Consider the following 20,164-nt stretch of genomic DNA (forward strand, 5'->3'; position numbering starts at 1 on the left):
GGTCATCAGGAATAAGCTGCAGGTGTCTGTTGACTTCTCCTTTTGTCCCCCACAGCTAAAAAAGACACGGACCCCTCTTTATTGAACTCAAAGAATAGAAGTTGATCTAAGACCCTCGGGTGGCTTTTTTCTTTTCTTTTCTTTTCTTTTCTTTTCTTTTTTTTAACATCTTTATTGGAGTATAATTGCTTTACAATGGTGCATTAGTTTCTGCTGTATGACAAAGTGAATCAGCTATACATATACATATATCCCCATATCTCCTCCCTCTTGTGTCTCCCTCCCACCCTCCCCATCCCACTAGGTGGTCACAAAGCACTGAGCTGATCTCCCTGTGCTATGCGGCTGCTTCCCACTAGCTAGCTATTTTACATTTGGTAGTGTATATATTTCCAAGCGGTGGCTTTTTTCTGATGCGTTGATTGATATTCCCCTGCTGGCCTAAGACCATCTAATCTGACCTTGCCCAGTTTGCCGACTGAGGGATGCTGGGGATGGGTCAATGGAAGAGGGTCAGGGACAGGACTGGGGAGGGGCAGAGGGCCTCACTGCAAGCCTGGGAACTCCTTGAGGACGTCACAGGTTTTCTTGTGCATGACCTCGCGCAGCTTCCGAACCCGCCGGGTGCTCGAGGCTCCCACGAAGCTGTCAGGCCGCAGCATGGCCATGCCGCCGTCCACCTCACCCATGATGATGAGTGGCGTCTCGCCCACCGTCACATTGGGGCAGGGGCAGGTCCAGTCCACGTGGAGCAGAGTGACCTCCAGCGGCTCCCGGCCCAGGAACTTGAGGCCCATCTTCTCGTCCTTTAGGACCTCGTCCACAGTCACCAGGGCGCGACCTGAGTCGGGCTCCTCTGTCAGCTCAGAGATTCGGCCCAAGATGACAAAGTCGCTCCGACAGAAGCTGGTGACGAGCTTCTGCCTTGGCTTGCAGGCCCGGCAGCGCTGGTTCCCCCGAGGGAAGGGGCAGGACTCCTCGCAGGCCTCGCGGCTCTCAAAGTTGTTGCCGTTGCCCTCGCAGCCGCCGTAGACGAAGGACTGGCACTGGCCCGTCTGGCTGTTGTAGGCCCAGCGGGGCTCGTAGGCCTTGCAGGGCCCCTGCAGGGCGGGCAGGCTGCACACGGCCAGCGGCCCGCTCACGCAGGCCAGCATGCAGGCCTCGTAGGTCTCAAAGTGGTTGCGGTTGCGGTGGCAGTGGCCGAAGGCGAAGGTCAGGCAGTTGTTGGCCTGGGCATCGAAGTGCCAGCGGGTCTGCTCCTCGCCGCAGTCCTCGCTGTCGGGGGGCTTCAGGCACTCGGCTGCGGGGAAGGCTGTACCGTTCGGGCTGCTCTCCTCGGTGGCCGAAGGCCGACCCCCCCGGACCACCGACAGCGGGAAGTCAGCACGCAGGACGCCGGCGGCGTTGCGGGCCGTGCAGGTGTAGATGCCGGCGTCCTGGGGCTGGGCGCTGTAGATGACCAGCTGGGCGATGTTGGTGACCGCCACGTTGCCGCGCACGTGGTTGGGCCTCATGACCACGTTCTCCCGATCCTCCAGCTGCTTCTCCCAGGTGATCTCGGGCCGGGGCCGGCCCACCACGTCACAAAGAAAGCTCACTGTCTCACCCACAGTGACCGACTGGTGCGCGGGGTGGTTGAGCAGAGCTGGGGCCGCTGTGTCCAGCCCAGGGGTCTCTGGGGAGGCCGTGGTGGGGTGCACGGTGGTCTCGGGTGGCGGGGGGCTGGTGTTGGGCCAGGTGAAGTGATAGCGGCAGGTGACGACAGCCAGTGTGATGCCCTTGGAGCAGGCCTCGGCGTCCATGTAGCAGCGGTTATAGTAGGTGAGGCCGTCGGAGGCACAGGTGAAACTGGGCTCCTTCTCACAGCGGTCTCTGCACTTGCACACGGGCTGGCCGTCCCAGATGTCACATTCGGAGCCCTGCTGCAGACACATGAAATGGTCGCACGTGGCCTCCTTGGGCATGCCCACGGGGCCCTTCTTCCCCTTCACGTCCATGTAGCGGGCCGCCACACAGCTCTTGGTCCCACACACATTGGGGCAGCACTTCTCATAGGTCTCACACTCCTGGGGAGAGCCAGATGGAGAGGTCTGAGCAAGGAGGAGAAGGAAGAGAACACAGGCTTCCCCCCACCCTCCCCCATGGTCTCCAGGGAAGGGAACAAATACGTGCTCACCTACCGTGAGAAAACCATTTCGATAATAATAACAGCTAATGTACTCATAGCACCCACTATTTGCCCAGGCTTCTTCTAAGAACATTTATATCTGTCAGCTTATCTAATGCTCATCACAATGGGTACAACCATCATTCTCACTTCACAGGTAATGATAACTGAGGCACAGAGAGACTAGGTAACTTGCCCAAGGTCACACAGCTAGCAGTGTGGGAAGAGGAAGGTCACATACAGTAAGAGGGAAAGTCTTCCTACTACCATGAGATGAGATGAGGATGCAGAAACCAAGGGAGGTGACGCTCAAGTCCACAGAGCTGGGAAGTGGTGGGAAAGGGCTTCAAGCTCCAGGTGGATGGGACTCTGATGAGGTATTTTTCTTCTACATCATATCGTTACCACGATGATGTGTCAACTGGAACAAACGAGCCTGCCGTTTTGGCTCTTCCAATAGGGATGCCCTGGCCAAATGCTAAGAAGGAAAAGTCGGACACCACTGGGACAGCTGTTCAAGGCTGTCCACATACACATTAGGAACGGCAGCTCTGATGCTGGCCAATGTTCATCCAAAGCCTAGAAGAAGGGCAGGCAGGACAGGCCCAGGACACCAGGTCTGGCCACTGTGGGCTGTGCCAGTTCCAACCTGTGGGACATTGCACGGGGAAATCAACAGGGAAGAAAGTCCCTTTGTGTGGCAAAGGTCAGCAAGGCCTTCAGCGAGGACTTGCCAGGCTGTAATTCCCTCTGATTCTCTGTGGAGCCACATACCGCATTAGTTTAATTCCTCGAAATTAGCAACATGCTCTGGGGCTGACACAAACAAGGATTTCACATGGTGTTTTCGCTGGGATGTGGGCAATGCCCCTAATCCTGAGCCCTGGTCGTGGCTCTGTGAGCTGCTCCCCACCAGGGCTGGCCTCATGCGGCTCCAACTTTCCCTTCAGCCCCTCCGACATTCCACATCAACTAAGGGCTACGTGGAGGCTGCCTGCTCGACTTGTTTACTGTTTTCCCCTCTTGGCTCAGAATGGGGACTTTGTTTTGCAGCCCTTGCTTGGCATAGGCTTCTAGGCCACACCAGGGAGGCTCTGGGACAGGGATGGACAGATCTCAGAGCTGGGGTCTGAAGGAGAGGGACCCAGTGAGAGGGTGAGGGCGGAGGGGGCTGAGCAGCAGAGAACCTGCTCTTTGCCGGAGGGTCTTTCAAATCCTTAAAGACTCTGGCCCCGGAAGCTCCTGCAGGGCTCAGAGGTCCAAGAAAGGCTGGGTCCTTGGGGACCAGGGGAAGGTATTTCTGGGCACAGAAAACCTGGAGGGAATTTTTAGAACAGTTTTTGCTTAAGGGCTCAGAACATACCCATAGGCTGTCTATATCCCCAGCCCCATGGAGGTGCCTTCTCCCCAAGACACACAAAATCAGCAAGAGTCTCACTGTCTGCAAGCTCCACCTGATTTATCAGGCCAGCCTGTGCCAGTGAAACAGCCTTGCCGGCAAATGTAGCCAACTAACAGCATGACCTCAGCCGGAGGGGAACGCTCTGCCACCCCTCCCTAGTCCTTACCTTCCTCTCCCTCGGCTCCCCCACTGCTCCCTGCCAGTGAGAGGCCTGGATTGTCCCGTGGGCACTGTGAGGGGCAGGCCGCTCTCCCCAGGGCCAGCTTATGCTCTCGTAGGTTACATGCATTCGGCAGAGGGAGCAAGCATCATGGTCTCCCGTGGTCCCTGGTGATGACCAACCCAGCCTGAGCCCCAGGAGCTGCCAGACTGGCAGGACGTATCCCTGCCCAGGCAGGTGCCAGGTACTAGCAGGCTCTTCACCCCGGGGGAAGTGACAGGAACGGCCCTTGGACTCAGGAGCTGGGAGGGCATTGCCCTAGAACCAGGCCTGCCCTGAGTGCTGGGAGGCTCGAGGGATTTGGCAGGTTGAAAGCTAGTCTACGTGCCCCCTACGGACACCCAGAGGGTCTATTCAGATCCACTCCTGCCCACCCTCCCCATCAGCCTGCTCTGATCTCAGGGTCAGGATCCAAAGCCCCGGGGAAGTGGCCCAGAGGCCGGATGAAGCCTCAGCTTTGTGGTCAGATGGATGCGGGGTCCAGGCCCAGCCTCCCCTCCCTGGCCATGGAGCCTTGTGCTGCTCACTGCAGGGTCCTGAGTTCCACTCTCACCTGTCGACAGGCTGCGGGTGGGTCATGCCAATCTCTGATGTGCCTGGCATAGTGTTGGCTCAGAGCAGCCCTCAGCAGACATGAGACCAGGAATCCAACGATTCCCAGTCCCTGAGAAACTCTGACCTCACGCCCACCTCTTCTTCCAGGCCTCGAGGTTAGACAGACATCACACCCTGTTTATCTCCATGTGGCCCGGGGCTGGGCTCCTCCACGTTCCAAGTCGTTCCCACCACCCAGCTCCCCCTCTCCCTCACTAACAAGACCGCGTGGCCCATCTCAGGCTTCCGGATTCACACTCACCTGGTCCGTCTCACACTCCCGCTTGCAGGTGCTCTGGGCATCCACCCAGAGGTTGGGGTTCATGTCGTTGGGGCAGATGCCAGCGTGAGAGTATCGGACGGGCGGCAGGGCCAGGCCTCGCGGGGGCACCCCGAGCAGCAGCAGGAGCAGCGCTGCCATCTGCCCCCAGCGGGACCGGGAACAGCAGCACCCCGGGGCCCGCATGGTGAGGTGTGCGGCGCCCAGAGACCTCCCCTGAGGTGGCGCCAGGGCTGGGGCCCCCAGGGCCTCGTGCTCCTCGGGGGCTGCGGACACCTGCCCTGCCCACCCCAGCGGGCCTCCTCGCCGCTGCTAGGGCTGCAGCTGCCGAGGCTGCCTCCACCAAGTCCGTGGAGCCCGCCGGGCTGTGCGGCCTCAGATGAAGGGGGTTCCCTCTCCGGAGTATGCGGGGAGAGAAGCTGCACGGGGGCCAGAGCTTGGATTTATGTCCTGGGCGCGCCACCCGACTGGGAGCAAGCTAACCTGACGCCTGTCACAGGCAGGCTGCCGGCTCTTCTGTCCTGTGGCTGATCACAGACTTGTTGCAGAAGAGGAAAAAAAAGCTGGAAGCAGTTTAGGCGGCGTATCTGGCACGGTGGGACACCTGCTTGTTTTTGACTCCAGGAGGCCTTTAACCCCTTCAGGGGCCAGAAATGGCATGTGCTTTGGGGGAGCTGGCTCCGGGACACGCAAGCTCACTGTACTCCACGAAGAGGCTTGCTTCCCTTCCCCCCACCTCTCGGCCGGGCCCCCTCCTCCCCTTGGCCACCTCCGAAGAACACACGCTCGCTTGTTACGAGGAGGGACCTGCAGCCGCAGGCTTAGCATCGCCGGCCCGATAGTGCATCTGAGAGCAAATGACGTGGAAAAACAACAAGTTCACGGCCATTCCAGGGCGGGCCTGAGCAGCCTGTGCTGTGTAAGCTGACTCCCACCCCAGCACCAGGTCCCAGGGTGGGGGGCGTGCGGACAGCTCCCTATCTCTCTGTCCCGGCAGTTTGCCTCTCAGGTTCCAACTTCGGGGAATTTTCCCCAAATCATTCCAGAGACACATACCAGATATGCTCCGGCTCCCCCGGCTCCGGGACGTATCACATTCCTGCTCCTCGACTGACACACTCCCGGCTCCAAGAGAACCTATGTGGTCACAGTGTCTTGGGACGGTGCTGGGCAGCCGAGCCGCCTCGCTAGCGACCATGAAGGCTGCACTCAGGGAGTGTCAGTCAGCTCTCGTCCCCCCTGATTTACGAAGGAGAAGGTCACCCCCAGTGAGCAGCGGTAGGAAGACTAATTGCTGATATTTACTGGGGCTTTAATGTGTGCCAGGCTGTGTGTATTGTCTCATTTAATCCTCACAACAAACTGTACCTTCATTTTAGATTTGAGGAAAAGACACACAGAGAGGGCAAGCAACTTGCCCCGTGTCACACAGCTACATGACCCCACCATTAATGAGGGACACCAGCTTGTGGGGCCTTTGGAGAGCACCCCTCCCCACCCAGGTGTCAAAACTGCTGTCAATGTGCAGCCCCAGCTCTGGTCTTTACAGGCTGGACAAGCAGTTTGTGAAACATCAAGGGCTATATCTGTGAAGGGGACAGGAAAAGAGCCAGAACCTGCCATGGAATGGGGAAGAGAGAGATACCTTTTCAAGACCAACTGCAAAGGATTTGGGGAGCAGGAACCAAGCTGCTATGTCCTAGGGGCAGTCGATGGGGCGGGACCCCAGTTATTTCACAGATGGGGAAACTGAGTGCCGAGCCCTGACCCGCTCTCCCCCTCCGGCTAGACCTCACCCTCCAGTTGGCCTGTGAAAGGGCAGCGACCCTCTTTCCACCCTGCAGACTTTGCTTCTTCCTCGTGGGCGGCGTGTTGCCTCCTCCCTGCCTGAGCCAATTCCTTCCCGTCGTGTGGGTCATTCTGCAAGATCTGTCTTTTCTGCTTATGTCAAAGAGTTAATGAAGGGTGTCAGATCCTAATCCCCTAAATTACTGGAATAAACTTCCCTCCGAGGCCGGTCCCAGTAATGAAGCCAGACAGCGGGCGGCGCCGGCTGCTTTGAATTCCCTGTAATTTCGTAAACCCGTGTTCCAGCTGCTCAGAGCCGGGCCTCTGCACAGCGCTTGATGAACGTGGTTTGTGCAGTCTCCTTTGATATCACAAAGGGAAATGGACAGTGACACATTTCTGAGCAGGACTTAGAAAAATTGTCACAGCCCCATTACATGAGACAGGTATCCGGGGAGAGGAGGCTGATTTCTGGGGGGTCACTTGGGACCATTAGGAAGGGGGGGGGAGCAGGGAGGGGTACAGACCAGAGGTGAGGCGGGGAGTCGGAAAAGCAGGGAACCTGGTCCATCCTACCCGATCCTCCGCGCAGTTTGGTCCTGTCGAGAGCCATGGGTCTCTCCCTGCCCGGGCCCCACGCCTGGCCATTCTGCTCTGAGAACTCTCAAAACAGCACTGGGGAAGAAGGGGCCCTAGAACACTCAGCTCTCCCGCTCAGCCCTTCCAAGTCTCCCACCAAAACACAGCTCAGAATAATAAATAACATCTGATCAGGGCTTGGCGCCTACACAGCACTTTCACCTACATCGTCACGCTGACCCTCTCGCCAGCCCCGGAGGGAGAGAGAGGAAACCGAGTCACAGAGAGGTTAGGCGGGGCTGCCTGGGGCCCCCGAGGCTCACGCCTCCCCTCTCTGACCCCTGTCCTGTGCTCTTCACGCAACCCCGTGCAAGCTTCCGGCCCCTCCAGAAAGGCCCCCGCTGGCTGCCCCACCAGCCCAGCTTGTTTATAAGCTGTTCTAGGAGTGCTTTGAAGTCTCCTCCTCCTCGGCCCTCCCTCCCACGGTCCCTGGATCTGGCTCCCTCTGACTCTGTCTCCCTCACACTCTTCTCTGGATGGTGGCATGGAGCCCACGCTCACCAACTCCCCGGGACCAAAGGAGGGCTCAGCTGTCCGTTCCCACCTACGCAGGCCTCTGGGGAATGGAGATGGGCTGGGTCAGCCTGAGCAGGGGCCTGAACTTGGGGGTCTCCCCTGCTTTTCACCCTCCTCAAGGACATTAGGCACAGCTCCGTCAGGAAGAGGGCTGGGTCCTGACCTCGTCTCAGAAGAGCCCCACCACTGTGGGAGGGCGGAGGGCCCATGGACCCTTCACACCCTCCAGGATGGGTTCAAGTCCTACTCTAGGTGCAGCCAGTAGGAAGTCACCCAGGACAGTGAACTCTGGGTGACCCTTGACCCCAGGTTCACCATTAGCCGAACAACTCCCGAACCACTAGAGTACTGACAGCACACTGACACTGCTTCCTAAATGGGCCAGGTCTCTCCCCTCCAGACACTTCAGCCATAAACGTGGTGGAGACCCCTGGAGATCCACAGGGACAGCGTCTCAGATGCCATGTCCCTCGTGCACAGACCAAACCTCTTACCTCTTGAAGCGTCTCCTCCCTCTCCCTTCTTGATGTTTTTTAAAGCACCTACTACGTGCTAAGTTGTGGGAACATAGGGATAGATGGCAGTCCTCATCCACAGAGAGGACACAGTCTTGGCCAGAAAACAAACACGCAAAAGCATAAGAGCAGTATTCGCTGTCTTAGGGGTCCTTACACGTGCCGGGGAGCAGAGAGGAGGAAGAGGCCTGGGGTGGCGGTTGTGCACGTGTGACGTGGGCTGGGTCTTGAGGCCTGAGCAGGACCCTGTTTCTTACACTTCTCCAGGGACAGGCCTGGCCCACAGCACGCCTCCTCAGCCAAGGCCCTCCCTCCTGGAGTGCAGGCCTCCAGAAACAGAGGTGAGAGGGAAGTATATGGGTTTAGGAGACAGGGTGGGGGTGGGAGCTGCAGGTCTGGCTTCTGATTGGAGTGGCCCTAGCGAAGTCAAAGACCAGCCCATTCTGGTCCATCCTGCTTGGGTCCCCAGACCTGAGACAGCCACACTTTCACCCAGATGGATGGGGGAGGCCAACCCCCCTGGGAACCTCCCTGCCCTGATCCTGGTTATTTAAACATATCTGGGGAGGAGGAAAGATTTGAGGAGCAGGAATTGGGGTGTTAGGGAGAAGGAAGTCCTTAGCGATGGTGCTTAGATGGGTTCTCAGAAGGCCGGGCAGCCTTGGCTAAGGCGGTGATTAGTCAGAGCCAAGCCAGGGAGTTCAATAAAGCCGGCGGCTCATTACCCAGCTGGGGACCCCCTGCCCGAGCAGCCCAGGGCCTGGGTTACATTACAGGGCTGTGTGAACTCTCCCCTCGGAGTGAGACTGCACCGGCCTTGGAATAATTATGGGGCCTCAGCAGATGGTGGAGGCGGACGGGGGAGACCTTCAGCTGTGGGACACGTGACCTGTCAGCATCTGTGCAGAGCAGGACATGGGAGGGTCCACGCTGGGCCTCGGGGGAGGCAGCACTGAATCAAGGTCTGAGAATGACGGAGTTGGCCGTGGCAGGGCCTAGCCAGTGCTCTGGGCCAGCCAGGCCTCCTTTACAGCCCTGCCCAGGCCAGGGGGCCTGCTGGTGGGACCAAGTCCCTGGAAGCTTGAGTGCCAGCGTCTAAACGGATCCGTGTGTCATGCCGCAAGGGCAGGAGACACATCTTCTGGCACCTGTGAGTCTTTGTATGCCTTCCTGGAGCAGGTGGGCGTCAAGGAACTCGGGGATTTCAGCCACCTCACCAGGAGGCTCCATGGTGCCGAGGCTGAGCACCGTGCAAGGAGTCGGAGGACCCCCTCAGCACCCCACCTGAGGCCCCTTCCCACTCCCTCCTCTGTGATCCCATGTCCCGAGACTCCTCCAGCTCTGCCTTGACGGAACTGGCTTCAAATATCCTCCGGCAGCTCTCAGCCAAGACAAACACGGAGGGAAGAAGACGGAAGGCCGCGGGGCTCCACCTCTCCACGCTGCTGGGGAGAGCGAGGGCCTGGGGGGTCCAACAGGAAGACTAAAATGGGGCTTGGCTCCCCTCCCACTCAGGGCTCCCCTACCATAGAATCTTCCCCTGGCTACTCAGCTCTCTTCACTCCCAAGCTCTCTGCCTCTCTGTTTCCTCCTTTTGGATGAGAGAGGAGTGAGGAGGTCCCAGACTTGGGTCTCCCTGCTCACCCACACGCTGCTGAGCCAAGGGGGACGTGTTCTCCAGAACCAAATGCAACCTTAGTACCCATTCCAACAGCACAAAATGTGCAGTGACCAAGAAACAGGCCTTTTCCTGACTGACCATTATTGCAAGACCTCTGGCTTAAAGATGGCTTCCCCACGTTCATGATGCAGGCCAAGCATTTAGCCTGGACCACCATGAACTTCCACTTCAGTTTACTTCTCCAGTCTTATCGTTGCTCCCCTTTCTCTCAAATTTTGGAAGCTGCCACGTTGCTCTTTCGATCTTTAAAATCTTCACACAGGCTTTCCCTTTAGTCCTCGCCGTGCACGCCCTCCCTTCCCCTGGCTGGTTCCATCTTCTCCTGGCCAACTGCTTCCCAACCTGTCTTAGAAGTTGCACCTTCCAGGAGGCTTTCCTGACCTCAGAGGCTGAGGGAGGCCCAAGTCAGCTTGGGGGTTCCTGGTATAGTTTTTAAAATGAAAAAGCAAAACAAAAACTGGGATACAAAACCTGTGGCAATGTTTAAATATTCGACCTGGTCAGGACGTGTGTCTGTGCCTGTGTAAATGGTAAACTGGTTTGGATGATAACGTCAAAAATCCGCATTTGACGGGGGGAGGGATAAATTAGGAGTATGGGATTAACAGATACACAGTGCCATATAGAAAATAGATATACAACAAGGATTTACTGATTAGCACAGGAAACTACATTCAATATCTTGTAATAACCTATAATGGAAAAGAATCCAAAAAAAGAATATATATATATATATATAATGAATCACTTTGCTGTACTCCTGAAACTAACACAATATTGTGAATCAACTATACTTCAATTTTTAAAAAAAATCCGTACAATGGAATATTACTCAGCCATAAAAAGGAACAAACTAGTGCCATTTGCAGAGATGTGGATGGACCTAGATATTGTCATACAGAGTGAAGTAAGTCAGAAAGAGAAAAACAAATATCATATAATATCGCTTATATGTGGAATCTAGAAAAATGGTAGAGATGAACTTATTTGCAAAGCAGAAATAGAGTCACAGATGTAGAGAACAAATTTATGGTTACCAAGGCGGGAAGCGGGTGGGTGGGATGAATTGGGAGATTAGGACTGACATATATACACTACTATGTATGAAACAGATAACTAATGAGAACCTACTGTATAGCACAGGGGACTCTATTCAGTGCTCTGTGGTGACCTAAATGGGAAGGAAATCTAAAAAAGAGTGTATATATGTATACATATGACTGATTCACTTTGCTGTACAGCAAGAAACTAACACAACATTGTACAGCAACTATACTTGAATAAAAATTAATGAAAAAAATATCCACATTTGAGGCCCCTTGCGAGTACAGCCTGGCCCAATGGCCCTCCTGGGATTGCCTGTGATACACCCGGGCATAGTTTATGTGGTATTGAAATTACTTTCTCCTCTTCTATTACCCAGACTGGCCTGTGAACTCCTGGCAAGCAGGGACTGTGTCTGGTCCATGGTTCCAGCAGAGAGCACACACTGAACCAATGTACATTGGAGGAATGAATGGATGGTCCCATCAAGCAGATAGTGTGCTTGCAGGGCAGGGATGAGCATTCCTGGTGTCTGTCACACGTGAGAGAGACTAGTTAGTCCCAGGACAGGAAACCGGGACTCCAGAGACCAGCTTTAGTCAGGCAAGGGAGGATACACCCATCCCTGGGCCCATCAGCCAACTCTGGGCAAAAAGGAGCCTGGAGTCTGCGAGGGGCAGGCCTGGACGGAGGGGTTGGAGAAAGCTTGGGCAACACGTGGACAGCCTTAAGGATAGAAGGAAGGTGCCCAGTGGGACCCACCACAGCTCTCACACTGCTCTTCACATATGCATCCCTTGACTTCTCCCCAGGTCTCCATGATATTTATTTATCAGCTGAAGAGCCCCTATTCAACCATGTTTTCTCTGCTTCCAGAATGATCTTTTCAAATTCCAAACTTGAAAATGTTGCTTCCCTGCTGTAGTGGGTTGAATGGTGTGCCCCCCCAAAAGATAGGTCCAAGTCCTAATGCCTGGAACCTATGAATGTGATCTTATTTAGGAAAAAGGTCTTTGCAGGTAGGATTAAGTTAAGGACCTTGAAATGAGACCATCCTGGATTATCCAAGAGGGTCCTGAATCCAGTGACGGGTGTTCTTAGAAAGGCTGAGGAAGGCTGAGACACAGAAGAGGGGAAGGCCATTAAAGACGGAAGCAGAGATTGGAGCGATGCAGCCACGAGCCCAGGGATGCCTGAGCCATCAGAAGCTAGAATAGACAAGAAAGGGATTCTCCCCTGGAGCCTTTGGAGGGAATGCAGCTCCACTGACACCTTGATTTAGGGCTTCTGGCCTCCAGAACTGAGAGAATAAATTTCTGTTGTTTTAAGCCACCAAGTTTGTGATAATTTGTTATGGCAGCCCTAGGAAACTTATACACCTGCCTCAAACTCTTCCACGGCCCCTCCTGGTCAGGATTAAATGGCCCGGGGAGCCCTCAGAGATCTGTCCCTGCCAGCTCTCCAGCCTCATTGCTCACCCTGCATGTTCCAGCTGTGCAGAATTACTGATGGTCTCCATGCGTCCCACCAGGGTGACCAGCCCTCCTGGTTTGCCTGGGACTGGCCTGGTTTTAGCACTGAAACTTCTGCATCCCAGGAAACTCCTTAGTCTTGGGCAAACTAGAATGGTTGTTCCTGTTTTTTCCATGCTGTCTATATCTTAGTTGAGGCCGTTCCCTCTGCTTAAATTGTTCAAGAAACTCTACTTCAGGACAAGACCAAAAAAACTGCCAACGGGGGCAGGCCAGAGGTGAGAGGTGGGCCATCTATGCCTTGGGGAGCCCAAACCTAGACCACACAGTGAACCATGAAGACAACATTTACCTTGCCAGGGACCCAGAGTCAGCTGGCGACAGAGCCTCAGGCGCCCAGGAGGGGTTGGCAGCCCTGGTGTGGCTCTAGCCCCATGGGAAGCGTCACAGTTGGCATGGGTGCGGGTGAGCTGAGGCAACGGTCCAGAGGAGCTGGCTGTGAAGGGAGTCACTGCATGGATGCTGGGTAAGTGGGGGCACGGGCAAGGCTTTTTGGCAGGAGGAGTCCAGTTGTCCTGAGGGTTAGAGACAAGCGGTCAAAGTAACTGTCAACTAGGAGTGCTTTTGGCAGCATTTAACAAACCCTGAGCAGCTGTGGCTTAAACTATTAGGAGTTTAATTTTCTCACAGAACAAGAAGTTCAAGGCAGCTTGGCTGATTCCTCAAGGTCCTGGTTCTTATCATTTCTGTCACCTTCAGCACGTAACTTTTGGCCTTAATATCCGCTGATGGCTGTTCCCCTAGATACTTCCTCATTCTGGACCCAGATTAGGGGGAAGGGCCAAAATCCTTGGAACTGTGTCTGTTTATGCAGGGAGGGAAGACTTCCTAGGAGCCTCAGGCCACAGCACTTTGGCCAGGACGGTGTCACATGACTCTAGCTAGGAGGGAGTCTGGAAAGGTGATGGTTCTAGCTTTGCAACAAGGGAGAAAGGAGTTGTGATTGGCTTCTGGGGGCGGCAATCCACAACATCTGCCACAGGGACCATTCCTAGGACCCATTGGCTGGTTAAGTGTCTCATCTTTTTTTTTTTTTTTTTTTTTGGCTGTGTTGGGTCTCTGTTGTGGTGTGCAGGCTTCTCATTGCAGTGGCTTCTCTTGTTGCAGAGCTCGGGCTCTAGGTGTGCGGGCTTCAATAGCTGTGGCTCGTGGGCTCAGTAGTTGTGGCTCGCAGGCTTAGTTGCTCTGCAGCATGTGGGTTCTTCCTGGACCAGGGCTCGAACCCATGTCCCCTGCATTGGCAGGCAGATTCTTAACCACTGCGCCACCAGGGAAGTCCCGAGGTGTCTCATTTTTGCAGCTCTTGGTCCTGTCTGTACTGTAAAGTAGTTCGTGCTTCTAGAATTGGAGTCAATTGACATGCAGGACAATGTGATGTTAGGTAAAGATGGATGAGGATTCTGAGACTCCTGCAGCTCTGTGGATATCAGTGAGCTATGATACAGCTGGACAGCCCCACAAGCCCCTAGAAGCTGGCAGGGTGCTCTGCACAGTGGTGAGTGTGATCAGTTTTGTCGTGCAGGGCTTGCTGATGACTGCAATCCCCAGGGAGAAGCTGGGCAAAGGGGTGACCTGGGGAAGGGACATTTAACTCACCTACCTTGACAGTGAACATCTCACAAACTGAGCCCTGCCCTAAGGAAGGAAGGGAGGCTGGTATCAGGTGATGCCAGAACTTTGAAGATGAGTTCAAGTCTACTGCCCCAAGTCTGGACCAAGACCGAACCCAGACGCTGAGGCAAGTGGTGGGAAGGTGGTTTAGGTGGGAGGGTGAATTGTTGTACAATTCACAACATACCAAATATTGAGATGATTTTGGGGGGTGCTGGGCCAGTCCCAGGGAAAGGGAGTTGTCATTCAATAATCATTCCTCAGTAAAAATTGATTTTATGCCTGCTGTGTGCCAGGCATTGTATGAGGCAGTGGAGATACAAACCAGGAATAGTCTTTGACCTCAGGAGGTACAGTCTAGGTAGAGAGAAAGGTGTGGAACAGCTCACTATATAGTCAGAATCCAATTACAGCTGATGCCTGCTAGGAAGGAGTCCAGGAGGCCAGGGGGCATCCAAGGAGGGGAGGAGTGGGTCAGTCAGAAGAAACAGGGTCTAACTGAAGTGAGGAGAGCCTTAGGCAGATCAGTGGCAATTCTGGTGTGGCTGGAGCCCAGAAAGAGAGAGAAGTAGCTGGTGGCCCAGGCTGCAAAGGAAGGCAGGGGTTAGACCCTAACGGGCTTATAAACTGTGGTGAGGGGTTTGGACTTAATTTTAAGGCCGGACTATGCCACTGGGACTCTGAAAGGTGGCGAGTATCAGATGTGGAAAAGAGGCGATGGGCAGGAGGGTGAGAAGCCCATACTTCTCATGTGGGCCCCGGGTTACTGTCACACAGGACAGAGGAAGGCAGACTCTGCTCGTGGGCCAAGGCTGGAGAGGGTAATGAAGAACTGAGGACACGCAGGCTGTGCCTGGTTCCTGGAAGTAACCGCTGGCTGGCAGAGAAACGGCTCCATGGAAGCTTTGACTGACAGGCCAAGGGCTGCCCTCTGCCTTCTTTCAGTTACTGGAAGTTCTGTAGGAAGGAGCAGAGGGGGAAGGGAGACAGGGAGGAGGTATAGGTGCTGCCCCAGAAAGTGAAAAAGAGAGATTTTCCACGTGGGAAACTTGCCGAGGAGAATAAGCAACTGTTGAGTTTCATCACAGCTTCCTTCAGTCAGCCGAGGCTGGTACAGGGCCACGGGTTTTGAGTGACTCAGATGCCAGACACCTACCGGACCTCACTGAAGACTTTCGTGCCCAGTGAACAATGGGACTTGTTTTAGTCAACTCTGTACAAACCTGTGAACTCATTCTACCAGATCCAGAAGGCCAGAGGTCAATTCCTCATTAGCACAGCTGCCACGACCTGGCCCTTTTAGTTCCTCCTAAACTGCTCCGTTAGTTGCTTCCCTGGAGTCTGTTCTCTTTGTTGTTTTACTCTTTTACAGAAACTGATGGTCAAGATGGTCTCAAAGTAAAGACACCCAACAGGCTTTGGGCGGCTAGAGCAATTGAGAACTGAACCCGTAGCAGAAGCCTTGCTCTACTCCATAGGGCAAGAGGGCTAATGGCATTGAACAACAGGAGGCAGGTGCTGCAGAAGGGGCTGAGCTGAACCAAGCCCAATTTTATTTTATTTTTTTAAGTTTTATTTTTATTTATTTATTTATTTATTTAATTTGTTTATTATTTTTGACTGTATTGGGTCTTCGTTGCTGCGCGCGGGCTTTCTCTAGTTGCGGCGAGTGGGGGCTACTCTTCACCGCGGTGTGCGGGCTTCTCATTGCGGTGGCTTCTCTTGTTGCGGAACACGGGCTCTAGGTGCACAGGCTTCGGTAGTTGCAGCACGTGAGCTCAGTAGTTGTGGCTCGCGGGCTCAGTAGTTGTGGCTCATGGGCTTAGTTGCTCCGAGGCATGTGGGATCTTCCTGGACCAGGGCTCGAACCCGTGTCCCCTGCATTGGCAGGCAGCTTCTTAACCACTGTGCCACCAGGGAAGCCCCCAAGCCCAACTTTAATCTGTGACCCTTGGGAAAGAAAACTCCTCTTCCATAGGGGCTTTGACTGCAACATATAGTAAGAAATAGTAAGAAATATATTCTTCTTTTGTGATGCAGAACACACATTCGTATGCATAATTGAAACAAATGTTTTACAAAATAATAGTTACTCCTTCTACATGTGATGCACTCTTCTATGTTCCAAAAGTTGAAGATCACTTGGGAAGGTTGGGAAGAACAAAAGGCCAGGAATTTGAGGCTTTCTGTTGTCTCTATCAGAAGGCTCAAGGCTGCAGGATACAAAGTTTATACACACAAGTCAACTGTTTTCCTTTATCCCATCAATGACCATTTGGAATTTGAAATTAAACAGACACTAACCACTTGGAGAGAAACACGTGAATACCTGAAGAAGCATCATGGTACCAGACTTGCGAATGCCTTTTCTTGGACCTTCCAGCCCAGCCCAGCCACCAGCTGAATGCAGTTGGGTGAATATCCCAGACAACGCCACACAGAGCAGAACAGCCCCGCTGAGCCCTGCCCAAAGTCCTGAGCCACAGAACCATGAGCAAATAAGATGCCTAGTTAGTTAAAGTCACTAACTTTGGGGATAGTTTTTACAACAATTTATAAATGGAATAGGCATGCCGGGATAGCGTGGAGGCCAGTTTTAGGTGCTCAGCTCATGACAAATCAGGAGTCAGAAACAAGGACGCTACCAGAGTTCCCTGTAGAGTCTGAGATGGAACACTTGGGTCTGTCCCTGAAGCGATGTCGTTAGAGGGGCCTGGAGTGTGGGCTTAGAGGAGAGCGCCATCAACAGACCCTAGGCCAACACACCCAAAGCAAAGGGTGATTGATTATCTGCAGTTTACTCAGCAAACATTTTTTTTTCATTGATTTTTTTTTTAAAACATCTTTATTGAAGTATAATTGCTTTACAATGGTGTGTTAGTTTCTGCTTTAAAACAAAGTGAATCAGTTATACATATACATATGTTCCCATATCTCTTCCCTCTTGCATCTCCCTCCCTCCCACCCTCCCTATCCCACCCCTCTAGGTGGTCACGAAGCACCGAGCTGATCTCCCTGTTCAGCAAACATTTTTAAGGAGCTGTTGTGTGTCCTGTGCTATACTTTGAACCGGGGAGATGGTGGAAAATAAGACAGTTGTGGCCTCCATTTTCAAGAATTTTAAATTTTGGTGTAGGTTACAGAAACTAGACAACTACACAAATGAATGTCAGTGACAGATGATGGAGGGTGCTTACAGGAAACATGCAGGTGGCTGAAAGTGGGCGACAGGGCCCGGCCGCTCTCCCTCACTGGTCCATGGACTCCACCTGTGAAGGGTGAGAAGTCAGCTGGAGGAGGCTCTGAACACCTGGCCGGGCAGATTCCAGGGGAGAAAAGTAGGGGCAGGAGCCCTGTTCCCAACGTAGGCAGGGGTCAGGGAAGGACTTCCAGAGGAAGTGATGCTGATCCTGAGCCCCGAAGGATGAATCTCACGTTGCCGGGAAGGAGGGACCGGCAAATGCAAAGGCTATGCAGAACATTCGAGAAGCTGGAAGCCAGCCAGGGTGGCCGGAGAGGAGCAAGGCGACACAAGTCCAAGAGGGACTTGACTCAGAGGGGAGAATCTCTGGCCCACGCCAATACCACCACCAGGAAGGAGGCCCCGATTTTACCTTCCATTTAAAACATGTTTCCTTTGCACTTTGGATTCTGTTTTGGGCAGGCGTTGGGTGGGGAATTTGAGAAGACAAACATACGAAACAAATCCAGTCTGTGCTAAGGGAAGAGTAGACCGCAGGAGAGCCGTTGGCAAGGCACTGCTTGCAGCAGATGGGAAACATACTGCGTATTTGGAAATCTCCTAGGAGCATGAAAGAGGTAAGTGGGGGAAAGCTACTACCCACTTCATGGCAGAATGGTTGGGGACACAGCTGGACACAGAGCAGGGGCAGAAAATGGGCCAGGCCCATTTGTCAGGAACTACTGGAAGGACTTCCTGCCAGTGAGGGGTCCAGGGGCAGGTGCCTCTCTAATGTTGAGCCCGGCTGCCAAGCATCATGGCTGAGGGCAGAAGGGTGCTGTTTCCAACTCCAGGGCAGCACAGGGAAGTGGGAGTGAGCAGGAAGATGGAGAGGGGGCAGGAGACACCTATTCAAGGGGGCCAGCCCTCCATACCTTCAGGTTGCAAGCCACAGGCAGTGACCTTAAGCCTGCCTGCTGCCCAGTGTAGCCTCAGATAGCAAAGATCAGGAGAGACAAAGACCCCGCCACTGAGGGCAGAGAGCATTAGTGTGTTGGGATGAGGGTTCGATGCCCGAACCCTGTGACTAATCCACGGCCCTGAAGATTTCCCAAAGAGGGAGTGGGCACACACAAAAGGCAAGTGCCAACGGGACCAGCACATTCATCAACCTTAGTCTTAAGGGCTTAGTGTCTGAGCCACTGCAGAGACTCTCCAGTAAGACAGGCCCTGACTGAGAAGGGGGCTCTGGTAAAGGGCCTCGGGGCTTCACCTCCCAGCTCCCCTCCCCAGGGTTCAGGCTTTAGGGTCAAAGCTGGCTGACTGACCAAACACCCAGTCACACGTGGAGAAGGTGCACCAGGAAGAGAGGACAGCCGGGGCTCTACCAGCTCACCCATCACTGGGACAGCAGCTCCAGGTCTGGCTGCCACGAGGAGAAGAGAGAAGAAAGGGAAAGAAGCAGACTGCTTTCATGGGAGAGATGGCGTGGACAGAGGGTGCATGTCAAGGCCTTTGAAAGTAGCCCCATCCATGAGTAAACTACTATTGAATACATGTTCTTGGAAGCACCCAGTGAGATGAGCCCCCTCCTCTCACCCCCATCCTCTCTGTCTTCCATCCTATTACAGCCACACTGGTGTGTCGGGTCCCCCCCTTCTCTCCCCTTCCACCTTCTCAGGAACTTCCTACCATCAATTATGCCTTCTCTCTTTCAAACATCCACCACCTCCTCTTAACTGGGTCATTTCTATTAGCATCTGGACGCACTCAGGTCTCTCCCATCCTCAACAAATAACGAAATCGTTCCCTCCACCCCCACATGTTAGGGAACCATTGACCAAAACTGCCCGCCTTGGCCGGCACCATGATAACCGCTTGCCTGAGTTGTTTTGCAACAGGAGGTCCCAATAAAGAATGTGGTGCTGCTAACCAGGAGAATTCGGGAGGGGCCAAAAGGAGGAGGGAGGAGATGATATGTCCTGCCAACCTCCCAGAAATCCTCACGCCGGAATCCATCTTGGCTGAGAGATGCACGCGCCACCAGGGAGGACCCTGAATCAGACCAGGTATGGGCCAAGCAAGATGATTGGCCAGAGACAACCTGGAAACTAACCTCGTCACCATAAAACCTCAGATTGTGAGCCACGTGGCAGAGCCTCTCCTGGGTTCCCCTACCCTGCTGCTCGCTGCCCGGGCACCTCTTCCCAATAAAGTCTTTTGCTTTGTCAGCACCTGTGTCTCCTCAGACAATTCACTTCCGAGTATTAGACAAGAGCCCACTCTCAGGCCCCGGAAGGGATCCCCCTTCCTGCAACACACATACCCCCTCCATAGACAATACTCATCCCAAAGTCAGTCTACATTCTCTGTGTCCATTTTCTCACCTTCTGAGTCCTGACTCACTTTTCACTCTTCTGCACACTCTGATCCAGCTTCCCACTCATCACTCTGCCAACAAACCTGCAGCTAAAGCCACCAGTGGCGGGCACAGCCCTAAATGGCACACGCAGACCTGCTTCTTTCTATCTCTGCAGCATGTGGCCTGTTGACCACTGCTCCTATGCTAGGACCCCTCCTGCTTTCCACCCACTTCCCTGGTAGCTCCTCCCCAGACTTGGTTCAGCGGGATGTGTCCAGGCTGCCTCCTTGGCCCCTCCCCCCATAGCCAGGGGTTTCCAGCACTGGTTGCACATTAGAGTCACCTGGGGAGCTTTTAAAAACTACCAGCACCTGAGTGCCCCTAATTGAAGCAGAGTCACTAGAGCGGGGCCAGATGTGGTAGCTTTAAAAGCTCCCAAGTGATTCTGAAAGTGCAGCCAGGGTTTCAAGTCATTGCCCTGGGCGTGAAAGAGGTCGCTGCGTCCATCTGGGTACCAGTAGCCCTCAAAGCCCTATCTGCAGGCTCGGAGACATCCAGAAATACCTTTGCTTCCCCAAAGGCAACTAGCCGGACATCATCGCATAGCGGAAATTGATTCCTCTCAGCTTTTG

General features: G+C 54.1%; 1 protein-coding gene across 1 annotated transcript; it reads right to left on the reverse strand.

The window, feature by feature from the left end:
• Window positions 1–403: 403 nt before the first annotated feature.
• WFIKKN2 (WAP, follistatin/kazal, immunoglobulin, kunitz and netrin domain containing 2) lies at window positions 404–2,012 on the reverse strand. Its single transcript, XM_068531128.1, has one exon. The coding sequence runs from the start codon at window positions 1,995–1,997 to the stop codon at window positions 546–548; it is 1,452 nt and encodes a 483-aa protein (XP_068387229.1). The 5' UTR covers window positions 1,998–2,012; the 3' UTR covers window positions 404–545.
• Between the last annotated feature and the right edge of the window lie 18,152 nt (window positions 2,013–20,164).

Source organism: Eschrichtius robustus, chromosome 20 (genome assembly GCF_028021215.1).
Source record: "Eschrichtius robustus isolate mEscRob2 chromosome 20, mEscRob2.pri, whole genome shotgun sequence".
NCBI classification, from domain to species: Eukaryota; Metazoa; Chordata; class Mammalia; order Artiodactyla; family Eschrichtiidae; genus Eschrichtius; species Eschrichtius robustus.